Source organism: Entelurus aequoreus, linkage group LG04 (assembly GCF_033978785.1).
Source record: "Entelurus aequoreus isolate RoL-2023_Sb linkage group LG04, RoL_Eaeq_v1.1, whole genome shotgun sequence".
NCBI lineage: Eukaryota > Metazoa > Chordata > Actinopteri > Syngnathiformes > Syngnathidae > Entelurus > Entelurus aequoreus.
Genome location: NC_084734.1, coordinates 67,281,247 through 67,300,652, shown reverse-complemented (window position 1 = coordinate 67,300,652; position 19,406 = coordinate 67,281,247). Strand labels below are relative to the sequence as shown.

The window sequence follows — 19,406 nt, the reverse complement described above, 5'->3', positions numbered from 1 at the left end:
GACCGGGCGCGTCTGTAGTGGAAAAGTTGGGCCCTGAGGTCATAAAGGTTAAGAACCTCTGCTCTAGAGTACACATTTGATTCTGGCCTAGTAGCAATCTGCTATTTTTAAGGACCTTCTGCAAAAAGCTAGTCAAACATCATCTCTATGACAGCACTTTTTAAGAATCTGCTACAAAAATATGAGTCTCCCAGAAGTTGTTTCAACTGAACTTGCGGGCCAACAGTTAAATAGCCCAAATGATGAAAACTAGAGGACCTAAAATGTAACCTTAAGGAACACTACTAGTATAACTAAAGTAGTTGAACAAATGACTACTGACTGCATCTGAAGTAAACAAGTTACAGCAACACAAATTACATTCCCAAAATGATTTGTAATTGCCGGACTTAAAGGGGTGCCTTAAGAAACACCTCAGTTTTGTAAATCATAAGTTTGGATCTGAAATGTCAATGCAAAAATTTACCAATGTGTTTACAGTGGTCCAAGTTTGCGTATACAAATGGAGTGTTTTTAGGAATTTGCTGCAAAATGCTCCCAAATTTTTTACTCAACTCGGTGCCGGTATGTATCATTCTCGGGCCACCAGTTAAATAGCATTGCTCTAAAAGTAATACGTTAGAAAATAAACCTATTCAAAAATTCAAATAACAATAATATGGCTGTTAAGAAACCAGAACAATATGTAACGCTTCTTCTACGAAGGAAAGTGTATGTTTGTATGTGTCGCGTATTTATTTTCAAAGAAAATCTAAATTTTTTTGAAAGATTTGAGTGGGTTTACAAGTACTTTTTGAGCACATTCAACAATACCGGGATAATATTGATAAACATGGTATGACAGTTTCATAAACATGGTATGAAAGTTTCATATGGTTAAATTCCTACATTCGCTTGTGCAGAAGCACAAGGTCAACCACATGGACATAACCAGAGACCCACCGGATCCTTGTCTGTCTGCAAGTTCTACGGCGGACCCCTGGGAAGCAGAAGGTGGTGTCGATGGCGCCTCAAACTTGGTAACAACTCTTAACGCTGACAATCACAGTGGCAAACGCAGGCCTGCACAGATGTTTGTAGAGCAGCTGTCTCCACCACAACAGCGCATCCCTGAGTAAACAGAACAATATGCCAGAATCTATTAGCTTTTAAGAGATTGGATTGCTCCTGAGAGCTACACGTAGATAAGTAAATGAAACACTTTACAAATATTTGTGTTTCCTTTTAACTGCTGAGGGACATTTTCCTCTCTGTAATCCAACTCCTGGCCCGGATGATTGACAGCTGCTAGATCACATGGGTCAGTGGAAAATGGGAAGTGTGTTGGGTGTAACTCTGAGGACATAAAAAAAAAATCATGTGTGCGCACAAACTCCCCACAGGAACCGTAGTCATCAAAGTGCCTGGTAAAAAGGCAAAATGGAGATTTGTGTCAGTTTGGGGGCGATGATGGTGATTGTGGACGCAGTTAAGTGTGCGCTGATGATAATTAGGAAGGACACACAAAGGGTCAGAGGTGGCTGAGTGTCACTCTGGAGAACTCCCATCATCCACCAGGCCGCGGGTATGTTCATGTATAGATATTTGTGCCTGCTTTGATAACACCTGTAATGGCTCCCAGCTGAGTCTCACCTCCCCCCTCCGATCTAGTCAACTACGTATGTGTGTAATAAGGCAATGGCATGCGAGCGGCAGAAGGCCGCTTCCTTTACAGGTGACACCTTTGACCTCTCATCTGTTCCCTGTTGACAGAGGAGAAGAGGGGGTAGGGGTCGAATGGAAAAGGAAAGATTCAGGTGGGACCCGGATTATTGAAAAAGTGCCAAGTAAAAATTATAATCAAGCAAATGGCAAAAAGCACTACTTTAAAAAATAAGCCGATACAGTATAGAGAAGACAAAGTATTCAGACACACTTCTCAATCAATAGGGAGATGCTTCCAACTTTGTGGGCACAGTTCTCACAGTTTCTGTGCTCTATATCGCAAATGTTTGGATGAGTTTGGTGCAGAAGAACGTGCACAAAGCCATAACCTCGAGCCTATCAAATACCTTTAGGATGAACTAAAACAAAGGCTGTGAGCCAGCTGGCCCTCTTTTAGGTCCAAAGTCAGTAATCATTGAGCTTGTTAAGGATTTTTTTTAGAATAAATGGCTCAAAATATAACAAATAAGATAACATATTGTAGAAAGTCTGCAATAGCTGGTAACTAAACATTCTTACATTTTAAATTACTGCATGTACAGAGCCCATGTATGCAAATACTTTTGTCTATATTATATTTATGTAAGTAACTGAGCATTGTAAATAGTCTGCTTTCTGAAACAAATCTAGGTAGGCTCCTCCTTAGTCAAGCAATTAAATACAGAACAGTAAACTGTAGTTAGATAGATACAGAGCGACCAAAAGAAAAGAGCCCACAAATCTTTGAATAAATATGTAAAATTTAATTTTCATCAAAAAGCATAATTTACGACTTGGTTCAGAAGTTCAGAGCGTATGGGACTGAAAGAGGAATGTATTTGAGTATAATTGACAATTTCGCGTGACATATGCAAGTTTGCCGCCAATGCTACAGAGCCATTTGAAGCATCCATCAATCCATTTTCTACCGCTTGTCTCTTTCGGGGTCAGACGCAGGGTGTACCCTGTCTTCTGCCCGAGTCGCCGAGTTTCCACCTCATCGCAGGGCCAACGCAGATAGACAGACAACATTCACACTCACATTCACACATTAGGGCCAGTTTAGTGTTGTCAATCAACCTATTCCCAGGTGCATGTCTTTGGAGGTAGGAGGAAGCTGGAGTACCCGGAGGGAACCTATAAGAAGTGAATGAAATGTCTCAGGAGGCAGTGTTTGATAACAATGGGGCTAACATGAAATACTGGCACGATCTTAATGTTGTACACTCACGTGTGTTACCAGCAATATCAAGGCTGTTTGTTTACTTATTTTTAGTGAATGTATAGTGCTATATAATTTGTACACTGTAAGTTAAATCTAAGTTTCATATCTAAAGCACCATTGAAAATAAATAACAACATTCCAGCTTAAATGTGAAGAGTGAACTCTTTTTTAGTGAAGTACTAACTTTTGTTTTTTTTAAACATTCACTTTGTACAACCACATATACAGTTAGGACACACCTTGTCATTTCCATGTGTTTTATGTATTTTCATGACTATTTACATTGTAGATTGTCACTGAAGGCATCAAAACTATGACACCTGTGAAGTAAAAACCATGTCAGGTGACTACCTCTTATAGCTCGTCGAGAGAATGCCAAGTGTGTGCGAACCAGTAATCAGAGCAAAGGGTGGCTTTTTTGCAGACACTAGAATATAAAACATGTTTTCAGTTATTTTATTTCACCTTTTTTTTGTTAAGTACATAACTCCACATGTGTTCATTCATAGTTTTGATGCCTTCAGTGACAATCTACAATGTAAATAGTCATGAAAATAAAGAGAACGGAGTGAATAAGAAGGTGTGTCCCAACTTTTGGCCTGTACTGTTAGGTCAGAAAAAACACAGAGGCTATATCATCCCTACAAGCCTGTTTCGCAGGTTTCCCTGCTCGTCAGGGGATTTTATAAAATATGGCACGGCCGCTCTACCAACCAAGCCACGCCACCAATGTTCATTTTTGAATGTATAGTTAATAAATACCTCTCGGCAGCCAATACTGCAATTTAAAGGCCTACTGACATTTTTTTTTTTAATTTAAACCGGGATAGCAGATCCATTCTATGTGTCATACTTGATCATTTTGCGATATTGCCATATTTTTGCTGAAAGGATTTAGTAGAGAACATAGACGATAAAGTTCGCAACTTTTGGTCGCTGATAAAAAAAGCCTTGCCTGTACCGGAAGTAGCGTGACGTCACAGGTTGAAAGGCTCCTCACATTTCCCCATTGTTTACAATGCAGCGAGAGCGATTCGGACCGAGAAAGTGACGATTACCCCATTATTTTGAGCCAGGATGAAAGGTTTGTGGATGAAGACGTGAGAGTGAAGGACTAGAGTGCAGTGCAGGACGCTTTTTTTTCCCGCTCTGACCGTAACTTAGGTACAAGCTGGCTCATTGGATTCCACACTCTCTCCTTTTTCTATTGTAGATCACGGATTTGTATTTTAAACCACCTCGGATACTATATCTTCTTGAAAATGAGTCGAGAACGCGAAATGGACATTCACAGTGACTTTTATCTCCACGACAATACATCAGCGAAGCACTTTAGCTACGGAGCTAACGTGATAGCATCGGGCTTAACTGCAGATAGAAACAAAAGAAATAAACCCCTGACTGGAAGGATAGACAGAAAATCAACAATACTATTAAACCATGGACATGTAACTACACGGTTAATGCATTCCAGCCTGCGAAGCTTAACAATGCTGTTGCTAACGACGCCATTGAAGCTAACTTAGCAACGGGACCTCGCAGAGCTATGCTAAAAACATTAGCTATCCACCTACGCCAGCCAGCCCTCATCTGCTCATCAACACCCGTGCTCACCTGCGTTCCAGCGATCGACGGAGCGACGAAGGACTTCACCCGATCATCAATGCGGTCGGCGGCTAGCGTCGGATAGCGCGTCTGCTATCCAAGTCAAAGTCCTCCTGGTTGTGTTGCTGCAGCCAGCCGCTAATACACCGATCCACCTACAGCTTTCTTCTTTGCAGTCGTCATTGTTCATTAAACAAATTGCAAAAGATTCACCAACACAGATGTCCAGAATACTGTGGAATTTTGCGATGAAAACCGAGCTTTTTGTATTGGATACAATGTGTCCGAATACTTCCGTTTCAACGATTGACGTCACGTGCATACGTCATCATACATAGACGTTTTCAACCGGAAGTTTAGCGGGAAATTTAAAATTGCACTTTATAAGTTAACCCGGCCGTATTGGCATGTGTTGCAATGTTAAGATTTCATCATTGATATATAAACTATCAGACTGCGTGATCGGTAGTAGTGGGTTTCAGTAGGCCTTTAAATTACAGCGCAAAAACATGCTATAGCTCGGTGATCATAAATACTTGACAATTTGAAACAGTTTTCTATAAAGCAGTTGTTCTGCCCTTCATTTTCTAAAGAGCATTTTGTGTATGCCTTCATTTTGACATGCGCAAGTGACATTGTGTGGAGTGTAATTGTGTGTACATCAATGCTTTTATTTTGACATGTGCAGTGGCATTAAAGAGATGGGCAGCTATTTTACAAATCTGACATCATGATCAAAGAGCCGTTAGCTAAGTTGAAAATCAGTTTAATAATCAGTTTAATAATTGCTTGTCAGGGGATTTTATAAAACAAACAAGCAGAGAAACCTGCGAAACAGGCTTGTAGGGATGATTTTTCTGACCTAACGTATATTCCGCTCTACCCTGGGTAGAGCGGAATGTTGGGGCGGTATAGCTCGGTTGGTAGAGCGGCCGTGCCAGCAACTTGAGGGTTGCAGGTTCGATCCCCGCTTTTGCCATCCTAGTCACTGCCGTTGTGTCCTTGGGCAAGACACTTTACCCACCTGCTCCCAGTGCCACCCACACTGGTTTGAATGTAACTTAGATATTGGGTTTCACTATGTAAAGCGCTTTGAGTCACTTGAGAAAAAAAGCGCTATATAAATGTAATTCACTTCACTTCACCCTGGTATTGAGCACTGTATAACAGATATATATATATATATATATATATATATATATATATATATATATATTTATATATATATATATATATATATTTATATATATATATATATATATATATATATATATATATATATATATATTTTATTTTATTTTTTTATTTTTTTTGTTAGTGTCTACATTTTGAGAAAACGTGTGAACTGTTAAATTAATTTCTTCTCACAAAATCTTGTGTGTATATATATATATATATATATATATATATATATATATATATATATATATATATATATATATATATATATATATATATATATATATATATATATATATATATATATATATATAAAATTGGGACTTTTGTCGAGGCTATAACCAATTATCCATGTTTACATAGATCCTTATGGCCTGTACTGTACATTACTCAAAACACTTTTGGTTTCAGTCATTTCTTTTCCTAACTGTGATTCTCCAGCGACCCCGAAAGGGACAAGTGGTAGAAATGGATGGATGGATGGATTTGTATTGAACTGTATTCAGTGTCATGTTCACATTTGTCCACTTGGTGTCACTTTTTACTTAATTCTCATTCATCTTGTTAAGGAGTCGAGTTTGGTCGAGCCACGATTAATAAACGTCCTGTAAAAATGCATACCAATTTGACAGTGTGGGTAAAATAGAATATTATTACATTTGTGGGAAGTTATAAAAAAGGGGGGGAAAGTGCTGCTCGGTTTGTTAACCCGCCAAAAAAAAAGGAACTGGGCCGGGTAAAACTGCGTGTGGGAACATCACACACTTTACCTTGTAAACATATACCGTAGTACATTATAGTCTACATATAGAAACGATGAGTGAGTGAAAGAGTGAAAAACGTGTCTTACACAAGCGAGTTCATCTCGGACGAATGCACCAGCGCCGACTACCACGCATCATTTCCAGTGTGTTTATTTACCACCTTTGTACGAGCCAAGATGATACAAGCAAGTGTACTTCCGCTTTACCTTCAAAATAAAATAAAAAATGGCTGCAGTGCTTATTTCTCGATTTACTATTTAATAGAACTGATGAAAGCTCTTTTGAACGGTTTGCAAAAATTATTTACTCACTGTAATAACTGTCATGTGTAAGTCTTTACACATATTTTGGGTAATTTCAAAACGAAGGCGCCCACACGTTGCGAGGAGGAAGGGTACGTGTACGCTCTCGTACGAGTCGTCGTCTTCGAAGACAGCCGCCGTCACGATTTTAGCATCGCGTGACCGCGCCTCCTACGTCACGACTGTTCTCCAAGTAGACAAGCGCGCGTGTCCGAAGCCAACAAGTTCAGCGCGGGCTAAAAATAGTGCGCACCCAGTATCGGTAGGTCTAGTGACGTCATTTAGGCTGTCTTGTAGAAGGAGTAATTTGACTTGTCTTCCCCGAAAAAAAAAGCTCCACGCCATTCATCTTAACGTGTGTGTCGTGTGTTTTTCCTCACTTGAGTTTGTGTGACGCACGGAGAATGAAACATATTTTGCACACACACACCCATTATGAGTCTGGGTGAGTGACAAATAAGAACCATTATTGTTATTAAAAACTATATTGTGGTGGAAGGGGGTGGGGGAAGGGGAAGGAGGGGTGGGATTAAGGCTGGGTCAAGGAGGGAGCAGCATGGATGACTCATAGCTCCTTATACCCGGCGTGGACACCGGATATAATGTGCGTGTGTTTGTGTGGGCGAGGGAGGATTTTAGTTGAAGTTAGTATACAAACTAACTAGCTAGTTCTCCTATAGCAGGGGTGTCCAAACTTTTTCCTCTGAGGGCCGCACACGGAAAAATTAAAGCATGCGGGGGCCATTTTGATATTTTTCATTTTCAAACCATAACAAAATATATGGATTTTTTTTTTTTTTTTACCTTTAGGGCTCCCGGGGACCATAAAGGGTCTAAGTCATTAAAATTTAAAAAAAAACAAGTCGAATTATTATATATATATATTTTTTAACTCTTACAGTAAATCTCTACAGTATATCAACTTCGGGTTGAAATAAAGTTTAAAAAAACCAAAAAGGTTTTATGCCTTTTCTGTCAAAGAAAACTTTGTTTTTTATAATACAACTGAAATATGCAGTATTTCCCCCACTGCCCAAAACATTCAAAAAGCAATGTTTGATGTGAAGTAATTAGAGCCTTAAAAAGATCAATAATGCAGGACACCATTCATTATTATTTTTGAGTAATCACAGTGAAAAGCCAAATAAAATCCCATTAAATATATTTGGGACCCAAAAGGTGTCCCATTCATAAAGTGATACATTTGTATTAGTTTTTTTTTTTAACTTTCAACACTTAAGTTACAAGATGAACTTCAGATATATCGGTCGATTTTACGTTTGAACTATTATTTTGTTTGTTTTATACTCTTTTGTCAAAGAAAACATTGATGTTTTTGTATGGCAACCACACAATGTTTTCCACATAAAACATTTTAAAGTTAAATATTTGAAATAATTGGAGCCTTGAATAGGTCAATAATTCATTATAACATTGAGTTATTTTTTTCTTTTTTTTTGAGAAATGGCAAAAAAAGAAAAATAAAGAAAAAAAAACAGCCTGCATGGCAGCTTTGTGTCAACATTGCAACTTTTTTCGAGTCAGATTCCACCTCATTCCACTTTTTTTTAAATATTTTTTTAAATTTTTGCAATAGCATTTCCAGAACGTGTGGCGGGCCGTTAAAGTATTAGCCGCGGGCCGCAAATGGCCCCCGGGCCGCACTTTGGACATCCCTGTCCTATAGGCTAGTCCCACGCAGCACGTGCTCAAACTTTACCCGCCATGCTGGTTCTGTAACGATTCTGACATTTTTGGTAACGCCTATTTGACCTCTGAGCACTCTCACAGCCTTCGTCACACATACTGACACACACCCTTATTATGATGTACACACACACACACACACACACACAGACACGCACGCAAAATCATAAGTGAATGACGGCAGGTCGCCATGGAAACTGCGTTACGCTCCGGGCGACCGTAGAAGAAAACAAGAGCGGGGGTTGGGTGGGTGACCGGAGTGGAGTCTTCATTTCAGCACCACGCTCCTGCTGGACAGCTCCTGAACCATCACATGTCTTATGAGGGACAGAAGAGCAGCAGCAGTGCGGGTGTGGACGTCCACATAACAGAACCACGACGCCGTCACAGCATCCCAAGACGTGACTCACGGGGGTGCCGGTTGGTTCGATCCCGCTGCGAGACCATAGGAGACAGCCAGCCGCGCTGCCTCAGCAACAGGTAAGACCGGTGTGCTTTTTGTCAAGTTGGCTCATTCACTTTCCGCTGTGTACATGTTCTGCTTTATTGTGGAGGTAATCTGAACCAGTCGTTATAATAGCTGTTATTTCAAATTTCGGCAACACTTTAGTATGGGGAACATACTCACCATTAATTAGTTGCTTATTAACATGCAAATTAGTAACATATTGGCTCTTAATTTATTATTATTAACCTATTCTGCATGACCTCATTATACAACCAGTAAGCCATTAACTAAGAGTCTTCCCTCAATAACCTCATAATTATTGCTTATTAGTAACCCTGACCCTAACCCTTATATGTTCCCCTAGTGTCCAAATAACTGTAAATTAAGTCTGTGCTACTTAGAATATGTTCCCCTATAAAAGTGTTACCCACATTTCACTGATAAAATTTAGTATCAAGGCTGACATGAATGGCAGGGTTGAACTATGGAAAACTCCACTTATACTTTCAAATAATGACTTGTGAAACTTACTAATAGAAACTACTTGGATTATGTTTTGGATTATTAAATGTTGATTTATAGTATCCCCTTCTTTTTGGCTTTTATACCCTACCCATTAGTCCGGCTCATAGGACCGGACAATGGCAGCATTCTGGTGCCCTGCCTGGCAATTCAACACAAAAGACAGTACACCACTACATACTTGATATCAATAAATAATTGCCCCTTCACTAAAACCTCATCGCACTGTAATTTACAGATCTGGACCACTTTGGCAACAGCCTGGTTACACGGAGAGGATATCAGTGCTTTTTGTTTGTTTTAGATCCTGTGTGTGTACCAAAGCTGAGCGTTATGTGCGAGCAAAGCTGATACGCCTGGATGAGTCACTCGGGCTGCAAGTTTGCAGAAGAGTGTGAAAGGGGAGGGGAGGGGAGGACGGGATACAGGGGCCAGCTGGAGAGCTGTCCTGCAGTGTCTCTGCCTTCCAAACACAGTTGTATTGTTTTTTTTATGGTCAGTGTCAACATCCTAGAGGTTCCATATGCTCTGTGTTTGTTGTTTCTGTAACTCCTATTGCTAAGACTGGCAACATTTTTAGAAGATTTCTGTTTTCCCTGACTGAAGTTTTGTTTTTTTTTGCTCCCAGGTAAGCATATATTTTTCCTCTGAATGAGCAAATCTATTGTACAACGTTGCTGTAGCTACATAAAGTACTGTTTGTGTACATGAGTAGAAGGATGATTCCTGTGTGCTGAAAGTGGTAGATGTAATGAAAGCATTATGAAGGCTGCCTGTTGTAAATTGTTGGTGGTTATTACAGACTCAATTCTTGATAAATTGCTGCAGAGGAACAAAACCCATCATTGTTCATTAGTATCCCAATATTTCCCTGAGTGTATTGACAAATCATAGCATTCAGCAGCAGTCAGTGAGTGACACGCATTGATTAAAGCAAACAATAAATCATAATGGCTTGCTACGGAGCACTTTCTACCAGTCAAACTCAAGCACTTGTTCACCAAAATACTTTGACATGTGCCCACTAATACACACTGTGTCCCATGAAAGAGAATTCAATGTGATTTGGCTTCCTGAAAAATGAGCTAATTTGTCAAAAATGAGAGTAGAAGTTGAGACTAACTGCCTGCAAAAATGTACACCGGAAAATAAACAAAATCAAGAATATGATATAAAATTCTGCCCTTGCAGATTTTGATCCATATTCCAAGAGTGTAATGGAAAAGCTTTCATGAGCAGACTCACACGCATGGATGGATGCGTGCCAGAGTTATTGTCAGTAAAATATGCACGTGCTGCATGCATACGGACACAAAAACAGATGTGTGTTCTTAATTAGTGACGTTGGTGTGATTAATGAAGTCTGCTGGCGATGACTCATTCAGTTTAACCCTTGTATCGCTGGTGGAAATATTCAACAGACATCCTTTTAAGCTGTCTGAACCATGGCACATTCATATTAGTTGGTATTAGTATTGGTTTTCATCTTGGTATATCCTGAGATGTGGCTCATAGCTTCATCCATATAATATTTCAACTGAGAGGGAGTGTTAATACACTCTATTTCATTGGAGTCTGGCAGAGTGTATTATGCATTACAGTTCACGTGATCCCAGTGAAACACTAAATTTGTTGCGATCGGGTTGCACTGGAGAGGGCTATTTATGCAAATATCTTTTGCAGCTTATTTGTTGGCTCCATGTGTTGGCTTGTCAACACACCAGTTACATTTACGGATGCACGATATTATCGGTGGCCGATAATTATAGACCAATAATGGTAATTATGACGTCACATAGATCATTCCGATAATGAAAAAGCAAAGCATAAACAAATAAAAAGCAAAAAAAGCATATAGTAATAAAGGTTTATCATGTCAATGTATGTCGTTGGTCTTGGCTTGTGCTGTCACCGAGCTTTTCGTCCCCTCCATTCCCTACAGCGTAGTCCCATATTTGTTTGAGTTTGAGTTTAAATTTTGAGTTTGAGTTTATTTCGAACATGCAAGTGATGTCATTATACTGCGTGCAACGGCATGTTGTGTACAAAGAAAACCATCAAGGCGCAGCAGTCACTGGTGTGGGATTTATTTAGTTAGCATGTCAGAAGAAGACATTCACTCATAGTTTGCAAAACTTGTTCTGTGAAAATGTATTGGGGAGGGTTTAGGACGAATGTCAACGCAACAAATCTGATAAGCCACCTTGAAATTCACTTCAGTGAAGATTTATGGAAGCAGTACGAAGCTGCCTGTGCCACTGAGCCGAGACCTAGCATTAATAGCGGCGACCGTAGCAAACGTAAAACCACAGGACTGATGAGAAAGTGTTTAATAAGAGGCAACAGTTTGAAAGAAAATACCCTAGGGCGAAAGAATTTGACGACAAAATGAGATGTTGTTTATGTTTAACTTCATGGTTTATCTAGAGGCAGTTTTCTTTATGTTCTACAATTGAATGATGCCTTTCTAAGGGGCCAGCACTTATTTCAATATTGTATTACTTTATAACTTTCAGGGAAAAAATGTAATTTGATTATTGCCAATCAATGATAAATGATAAATGGGTTATACTTGTATAGCGCTTTTCTACCTTCAAGGTACTCAAAGCGCTTTGACAGTATTTCCACATTCACCCATTCACACGCTGATGGCGGGAGCTGCCATGCAAGGCGCTAACCAGCAGCCATCAGGAGCAAGGGTGAAGTGTCTTGCCCAAGGACACATCGGACGTGACTAGGATGGTAGAAGGTGGGGATTGAACCCCAGCAACCAGCAACTCTCCGATTGCTGACACGGCCACTCTACCAACTTCGCCACGCAAGAGATGTGACATGTATTTTTGTGTTGTTGCTAACGACAATGCATAATCGTATTGGCTTATTCTATTGGCCTCATTTATGTATGTTGTGTTGGACAGGTTGTTGTTTTTTTTCCTTATATTAAATTATATTCAAAATGTCTATAGCTCTTCTTATTGATCCAGGTCATTGTATTCTCAGGGCATTCAATCGATAACAACTGGACTGTTTGGTTCGTCTTAGAAGACGTTTCGCCTGTCATTTAAATAGGCCTCATCGGTTCATGCTCCTAGATTAGATCTGACCAATCTAAGTGTAAGACTAGATCTGACCGATCTAAGTCTGTGAGCATGAATTGATTCAGCCTACTAGGATGAGAAGCGAAACGTCTTCTATTATTGAAATCATTGAAAAATTGAAACATCAATAAATTCCAACATTTTTTAGCTCAATTCTATATAGTATTCTAATTGTTTACATGGGTAAGAATTATTGTCAGAGGGGTACTTGTACTCAAATTAGGGTTATTTAAGTGAAGAGTGAATCAGTTGGCATTATACTTATCAGTACTATAGATTTGTATATTTTTTGTTAGAGTGTCTACGTTTTGAGAAAACGTGTGAACTGTTAAATTAATTTCTTCTAACAAAATCTTGTGTAAATATATATATATATATATACATATATATATATATATATATATATATATATATATATATATATATATATACATGTCGGTTATTGTTATCGTTTATCGGTTGCAAAGGTCTGGAAAGTATCAGTTATTGATATTGGTTAAAATTTCCGTCATCGTGCATCGCTTGTTACATTAGGATTGTAGAAAAGCTGTCAGCCAAGCTGTGACTTGACGACTGGCAGAGACTCATGTGTTTGCATGTGTGTCTGTCTGTTTGTCAGTGTCAGAGTCCATGTTTGTCAGTGTCAGAGTCCATTAACGTTTTTTTTAATATCAATATTGATAATAAACTCTCGTGTTGTCTCTTTTCCTTCTTTTTAGGGCAGTAGCATGTCGGAAACCAAATCCAGCCAGCGGTTCCACAGCTTGAAGCCGGAGCAAGTGGCAGTTCTCCATCAAGTTCTGTCAGACATCGTCCCCATCCACGGCCGTGGTAATTTCCCAACACTGGAGCTCCGCCCTCGTGACATCATCATCGCTGTGCGGGCCAGTTTGCAGAAGCAAGGAATCACTGTAAGAGATGTGCGTCTAAATGGCTCTACAGCTAGCCACGTTCTGGTCCAAGACAACAGAATGAGCTACAAGGACCTAGATATCATCTTTGGGGTAGAGCTGCCCAGTCAGGAAGAGTTTCAGGTATGACTTCGCCAAGTTTTTGTGTTCAGAAGAGGAAGAAAAGTCTGTGTAAAAATCACTCCTGCAATTTCATTTTACTTCTTGTTTGTGTCTCTGGCAGACTGCAATATTGATTCTGGTGCTTTCTTTTCGACAGGGAGATAATTGTAACCTCAGCTAATTCAATTATAGATTATTTCAAAAGAAGGTTGATTTGTTATTAATATTTGTAACTGAATTATACAGGCAGGAATAGTGTACTAAAGCAGACAGTATTGCAGTCATTAGTTATAGTTTCTGTCATGTTGTTGGTTTGTTCCCACAGGTGATCAAAGAGTCAGTGCTGGGCTGCTTGCTGGACTGCCTACCATCAGGGGTCAACAGAGAGAGGATCAGCAGCGCCACAATGAAAGAGGCCTACGTCCAGAAGATGGTGAAGGTCTTCAGTGAGCACGACCGCTGGAGCCTCATCTCGCTGTCAAACAACAGCGGCAAAAACCTGGAGCTCAAATTCGTAAGCGTGCTGAGGAGGCAGTTTGAGTTCAGCGTTGATTCCTTCCAAATCATTCTGGATCGTCTTCTTGAGTCCTACATGCAGCAGGAGTCACAGCATAAACTTAATGATGTTACTCTAAGGGACCAAACGGAGGAAACTAAAGACGCTGCGCTTCTGCTTAAACAGACCAGCGATGCACAAACAGAAAAATCCACCAGTCAAGATGTATCCAATATAGAAAAAGCAACTCATTTTGGCAACGCAGACCAGAGAGATGAGATGCGTGCAAAGAATGCCCAGAGTGAAAATGGTTTGAAAGTGACAAAATACACCATGCCGCAAGGAGATGACACAGACAAACCAACCACAGAGTTAAAACAGAACAGAGCAAGCATTAGTGAACTAAAGCCTTTGGCGAACACATCTTTAAACATGATGTCAAGAGAAAAACAAACCACTGAGCACACTGAAACTCAGACGCAACTAAAAATCGATGACTTAACAGAATGCCCGACAAACGTGGAACAATCAGAAATGGCCTATTTAAACCGTGCAGCAACCATTGTGGAAGAGGACAAACTCACAGGGAAAACTGAACTGGAAAAAAACCCACAGTCTGTCCAGACAGAGCCGATAGAGGACTGTGACAACAAAGAGCCGTCTGAAAGAATAAAGGTCCCTAAGCGTTTAAATGAGGATGCCAACGATGAAACACAATGCGTGTATACACCAGATGTTGATACATCTTTACAAGTGAGAGCAGACACTCATTTAGAGGATGAAATAGAACTTGAGGTTGATATGCAGTTGGAAGCGAATATTAAAAATGAAACAGAAAAAAGTGACATTTTAGAAGAGAGTTTAACATCAGAGGACAATATAGACGGCATGCAGAGAGATGACTATTTCTGTTCCACGTCTGCCACAAAACCTTCACACAACAACACACAGGATTCACACAGGACACTGCAGATTGAAAGATCACCTGGCAGCACCATAGACACTCAGGACACACCCGCAACACCTGACCTTGTTTTTGACAAAAAGACCTGTAAGCCCTCAGAAAGACTCTCTCACATGGTGGTGCTTAAACGCGCATCTCCTAAACCACCACGTAGGATGTGTAGAAAGGTTCCCCCCACTCTTTGCACCGGCCTGGCTCCTGAGAGTGATTCCATAACAGCTTCCTGTCTAGATCCAAACGCTTCTCCAGGCCCTCAACTTGAACTTAGTGAAAATGTAAATATTGAGTCCGCGCCTGTTAGCTCTGTCGCCACAGAAGCCACCATCTTGATCATACAAGCCAATGGGTCTGAAAGCAGCACAGACAGTAATCCTCCGTCAAATCTGGACTCCAACTTCACTCCTGATCCCACCCTTGAACTACCTCAAGAGCTATCATCTTCTCAGTTGATTTCAGAGGGTTCGTGTGAGACACATATTCAAAGCCAGGATGAGAGATCACAAATGGACGAGCATACGCAGTCTTCCGATGCAGATTATGCCCTGCCACTGACACAGTTTGACTCTCCCAATACTTTGGACTCATTAGTTTCACACACAGACGAGTCCTGTTCCAATGTCCAAGAGTCCACACATACCTCAGAAGCTGAACCTAAAGAGGAAGAGGAAAACAAAAATTTACTGGCCAACTTTGTAGGGTCAAATGAGACCCCTCAAGAGACCTCAATACCTCCTTACAATACCCTTGATTCTTGTCCCCAGCCTCCTGTACTCAGTCTGTCCCCACCCTGCTTCACTCCCTCCCCACCAAGCATCAGCCCCCCAACATGCTTAAACCCTCCCTCCCACTGCCTGTCTTCAATGCTGCACACCGTCAGCCCAGTAACCAGTTTTAGCTCTCCACCCCTGAGCTTCAGCCCTACCTCGTCCTGCCTCAGCTCACCACCTTACCTCACCCCTCCTATACTCAGCCTCAACCCTTCCCCTCTTTGTCTAACTCCTCCTTCTCCGTCCCTCAGCCCTCCCCTTCTCTGCTTCACTCCTCCAATGGAACCAGAGGATCCTATACTTCAGGTATCATCAGATGCACCTTTGATAAACACAGACAGTGATCAACAGATTACATTGCAAGGATTCCCTGTTCTTCAACCAGAGGATGAAATGGAGCAGAATGTTGTTTCATTGTCATCACAGCTTCCAGAGACCGTCTCTTTTCCAATCTCCAGTGCAACCTCGCATGCACTGACTCACTCTCAGTGTGACCTGAGGGAACCCACCCCTCTAAATGCAGATGAGGGCTCCAGCTCTGTGTCTGAGAACAATGAGATTCAGAAAAAGACTGAAGAAACCGAAGCTCCTCAGGCAGAAAACTGCATTCCTGCTGTCGAGGTTCTGGCAGAGAGCATGTATGGTGACTTTGAGGCCGCCATGGACCACCTGCGCTATCGCTTAATCGCTACAAGGAATCCTGAGGAGATTCGAGGTGGCGGCTTGTTGAAATACAGCAACCTACTGGTTAGGGACTATCGACCAGCCAGTGAGACTCAAATAAAGACACTGGAGCGCTACATGTGCTCACGCTTTTTTATTGATTTTCCTGATGTGCAGGAGCAGCAAAGGAAGATCCTGTCCTACTTGAAGAATCACTTCATTGGTGAGGAGAGAAGCAAGTACCAGTACCTAATGACTCTACGTCGTGTGGTGGACGACAGCACCGTGTGTCTGATGGGTCATGAGAGGAGACAGACTCTCAACATGATCACAGTGCTGGCATTAAAAGTTCTGGGGGAGCAGAACATTATCCCCAACACAGACCATGTGACATGCTTCTATCAACCTGCCCCGTATCTTGCCGAGCACAGCGCCCCCTATTTAACAGAACCGAGTTACTGCAGCTACTACATACCCCAAGGGGCATCAACTCTCCTTTACCAACCATACCCGTTACACCTGCACACACAGACCGGACTTGTTTAAGTCATGCAAACATAAATGTAATTATTAAAAAAAACACAAAAAAATACAGCGAAAGGCAATGATGCTTGTATTAATGGTAATTGTAGAGAATTGTGGAGAATGGTGAAAATCTGACTTTTGGCCTAAAATAGACATGTCGTGGGTGGTTATATGGGTAAACTCCATCTTGAAATTCTGACAAGAAAGAAGAAGAAAAAAAAAAGTTTGATATTGTGCCCGACAATGCTGTGCGCACCTGTGGTGTCCCTGACACTAAAAATGGGTTCCTTCATGCACACTTAAATGCACTTCCATGTCCTTGGAATCCTGTGTATCCTCATATTCTTACTGTGGTGTTCTTACTGGGTTTGTTTGGAATGTGGACCTTGCCTGTGGTTAATATTGTGCATGGATAACATGGGACTATTCTCTCACTGCCAAATCCTGTGTGACTATGTTCTTCAGACAGTTTAATGTAACTTAAATTTACTTAAAGAAGTATACAAGATTGGGTTTACCATTGTGTAAAGTGCTATATTCAAAGTACATGCATGCACAACTACAGACACACACGTGAATTTTAATGTACGGGAATTTAGACAATGCATGAGTAGCTAAATATACATATATAACAAAGGCAAAAGCTTTTAATTTAATAGAAAATTTATATATTTTTGCAAGAATTTCCCAAAAAATACTCAGCGGTAATCCTACTGGTTGTACACCACGCCAAAAACAATGCCTTTCTGATAGACTGTACAGCATATTGGTTGCTGTCTGTTGTGTGTGAATACAATCCATGGTTTTCAGGTAAATTGTAATGAAATGTGCCAGAGTCCTTTCTGTCGTTACGTGAAGTATACTGAACCATTTCGTAGTTTGATTTATTTAAGGCAAAAGTTTACTCTGTGGAGGTGGTCAGACTGAAAACCATCTTTGGGTCATTTCCAAGCATTGGCAGCAGTAAAATAACTGCTGTGATCTCTTCTCGCGATCTAATTTGTTACAATATCACAAGAGGCTCAACCTTTTTTAATCTAATATAAGGTAACAACAACTCTGACCAAAGATGGTAGTGCAGGGAAATCAAGTGCCTAAAAATGTGAGACGTCCTTGGAATGCCTTTATCTTACTGAGCTTGGGGGGGGTGTCAATGGGGTGGGTCTGGACCTGGGGTACAGGTTTTGTGTTTAATTGTTGACCCCTGTTACTGCTGCCTGTTTTGATGTATTCTTTAATGTAGTCATTGGTTGTAGTTCATTCATGTCTTTTTTCTAATAAAGGGGATACTCAACAAACCTTTCAAATTGAGTGATTTTTAAAAAAAAAAAATCCCAAAGTTGCTTTGTTTTTATGTTATTTGCCATCAACAATACTTCAGCTTTTATTGTCTAGCGCATGCAGCCGCCTACCTGTGATTTTAATGCAGCAATGATCCACTTAAGCCAAACAGTCACATCCCGACGGTGCAATGTAGTGTGACCCAAAGCCATGAAGCTGTGTCAGTATGAGGCCTCTTATCGCAAATCACCTGTCCTTTAGATGTGTTGGAGAAACAGAAACGCAGCACAGCTGGCTCAACAACATGTGAGGAGGAGGGGTCGATTCCTGTTGTTTTCCACCTAGTAATGAAACAGACCAACAGTACAATGAAATAAGGCGACTCCCTCCCAGCTGACTCCCTTCCACTTCACACCACTAATTATATCATGGGCGCACAGGGAACATGCCGTCAGGGGCTCCCATGGGATAACAGGTTGGTACTTTTACACATAATCTATTTACTCCCGGTGTAGGCTCGCACTTGTGTGCACAAAGGTGCGCCGCACTCGAGAACGAAGAAGTGCGTGATCTTTTTTGGCTCTATTGGTTTCTCACAGACCTCTGAGCCACTCTTGTCCACTCAATGTTTCCATAGAGACACAGTATAGTGGGTGCAGGAGAGCATGACGGCGGACAGGAAAGACCCACGCCGCAGATGAGGGAGGGAGGTGAAAGGAGAACAAAGGTGGGTAAACAACGATGGTTCGAGGGAGGTGAAAATGGATCAAAATGGCAACAATAGTAAGACATGAACTGTTAGGGAGGAGATACAGCAAGAGGTGGGAGGATCACAGGAGTTGATGGGGAAAGCGTGGGAGGTTGTCAGGCTTTCACACGCAAGGGAGTCACTGTGAGGTGGCTGCAGTGACGGCAGCAGTGATGTCAGAACAGCACACACACACACACACACACACACACGAGGATGTGCATACACTGATGCGCATCAAATTTCCTAATGGGCTGCCCACTTATGGACCATCAACATTGTTTGTATTCACAGACATCTCACCCACGCATCTCATCTCATCCAGGTTTGACAGTCAAGACATTTAGGTATATTTAGAGCGTACCGTGTAAATGATTATTTCAACAAATGTAAAAAAGATGAGACCTTCCGTCATG

The 19,406-nt window shown here is 41.0% G+C and overlaps 1 protein-coding gene and 1 long non-coding RNA gene across 7 annotated transcripts in view; one reads left to right on the top strand and one right to left on the bottom strand.

Annotated features, from left to right (window-relative positions):
• Positions 1-6,674, bottom strand: part of LOC133648954 (uncharacterized) — a 35,149-nt gene extending 28,475 nt beyond the window's left edge. For 4 of the 6 annotated variants that reach the window (XR_009825954.1, XR_009825952.1, XR_009825957.1 and 1 more), the window contains exons 1-3: positions 6,543-6,607; positions 1,207-1,742; positions 943-1,110 (exon numbers count right to left, since the gene is read on the bottom strand). This is a non-coding gene — a long non-coding RNA (uncharacterized LOC133648954). Of the gene's footprint in view, positions 1-942; positions 1,111-1,206; positions 1,743-6,542 lie in introns of all 6 variants that reach the window. The other 2 variants (XR_009825953.1, XR_009825955.1) reach the window with 2 other exon arrangements.
• A 2,036-nt stretch (positions 6,675-8,710) lies between these two features.
• On the top strand, positions 8,711-18,275 carry LOC133648951 (uncharacterized). Its single transcript, XM_062045530.1, has 3 exons — positions 8,711-8,945; positions 13,253-13,567; positions 13,872-18,275. Exons 2-3 carry the CDS (start codon positions 13,262-13,264, stop codon positions 16,980-16,982), a joined length of 3,417 nt encoding a protein of 1,138 aa, XP_061901514.1. The 5' UTR covers positions 8,711-8,945; positions 13,253-13,261; the 3' UTR covers positions 16,983-18,275.
• The last annotated feature ends 1,131 nt before the right edge of the window (positions 18,276-19,406 follow it).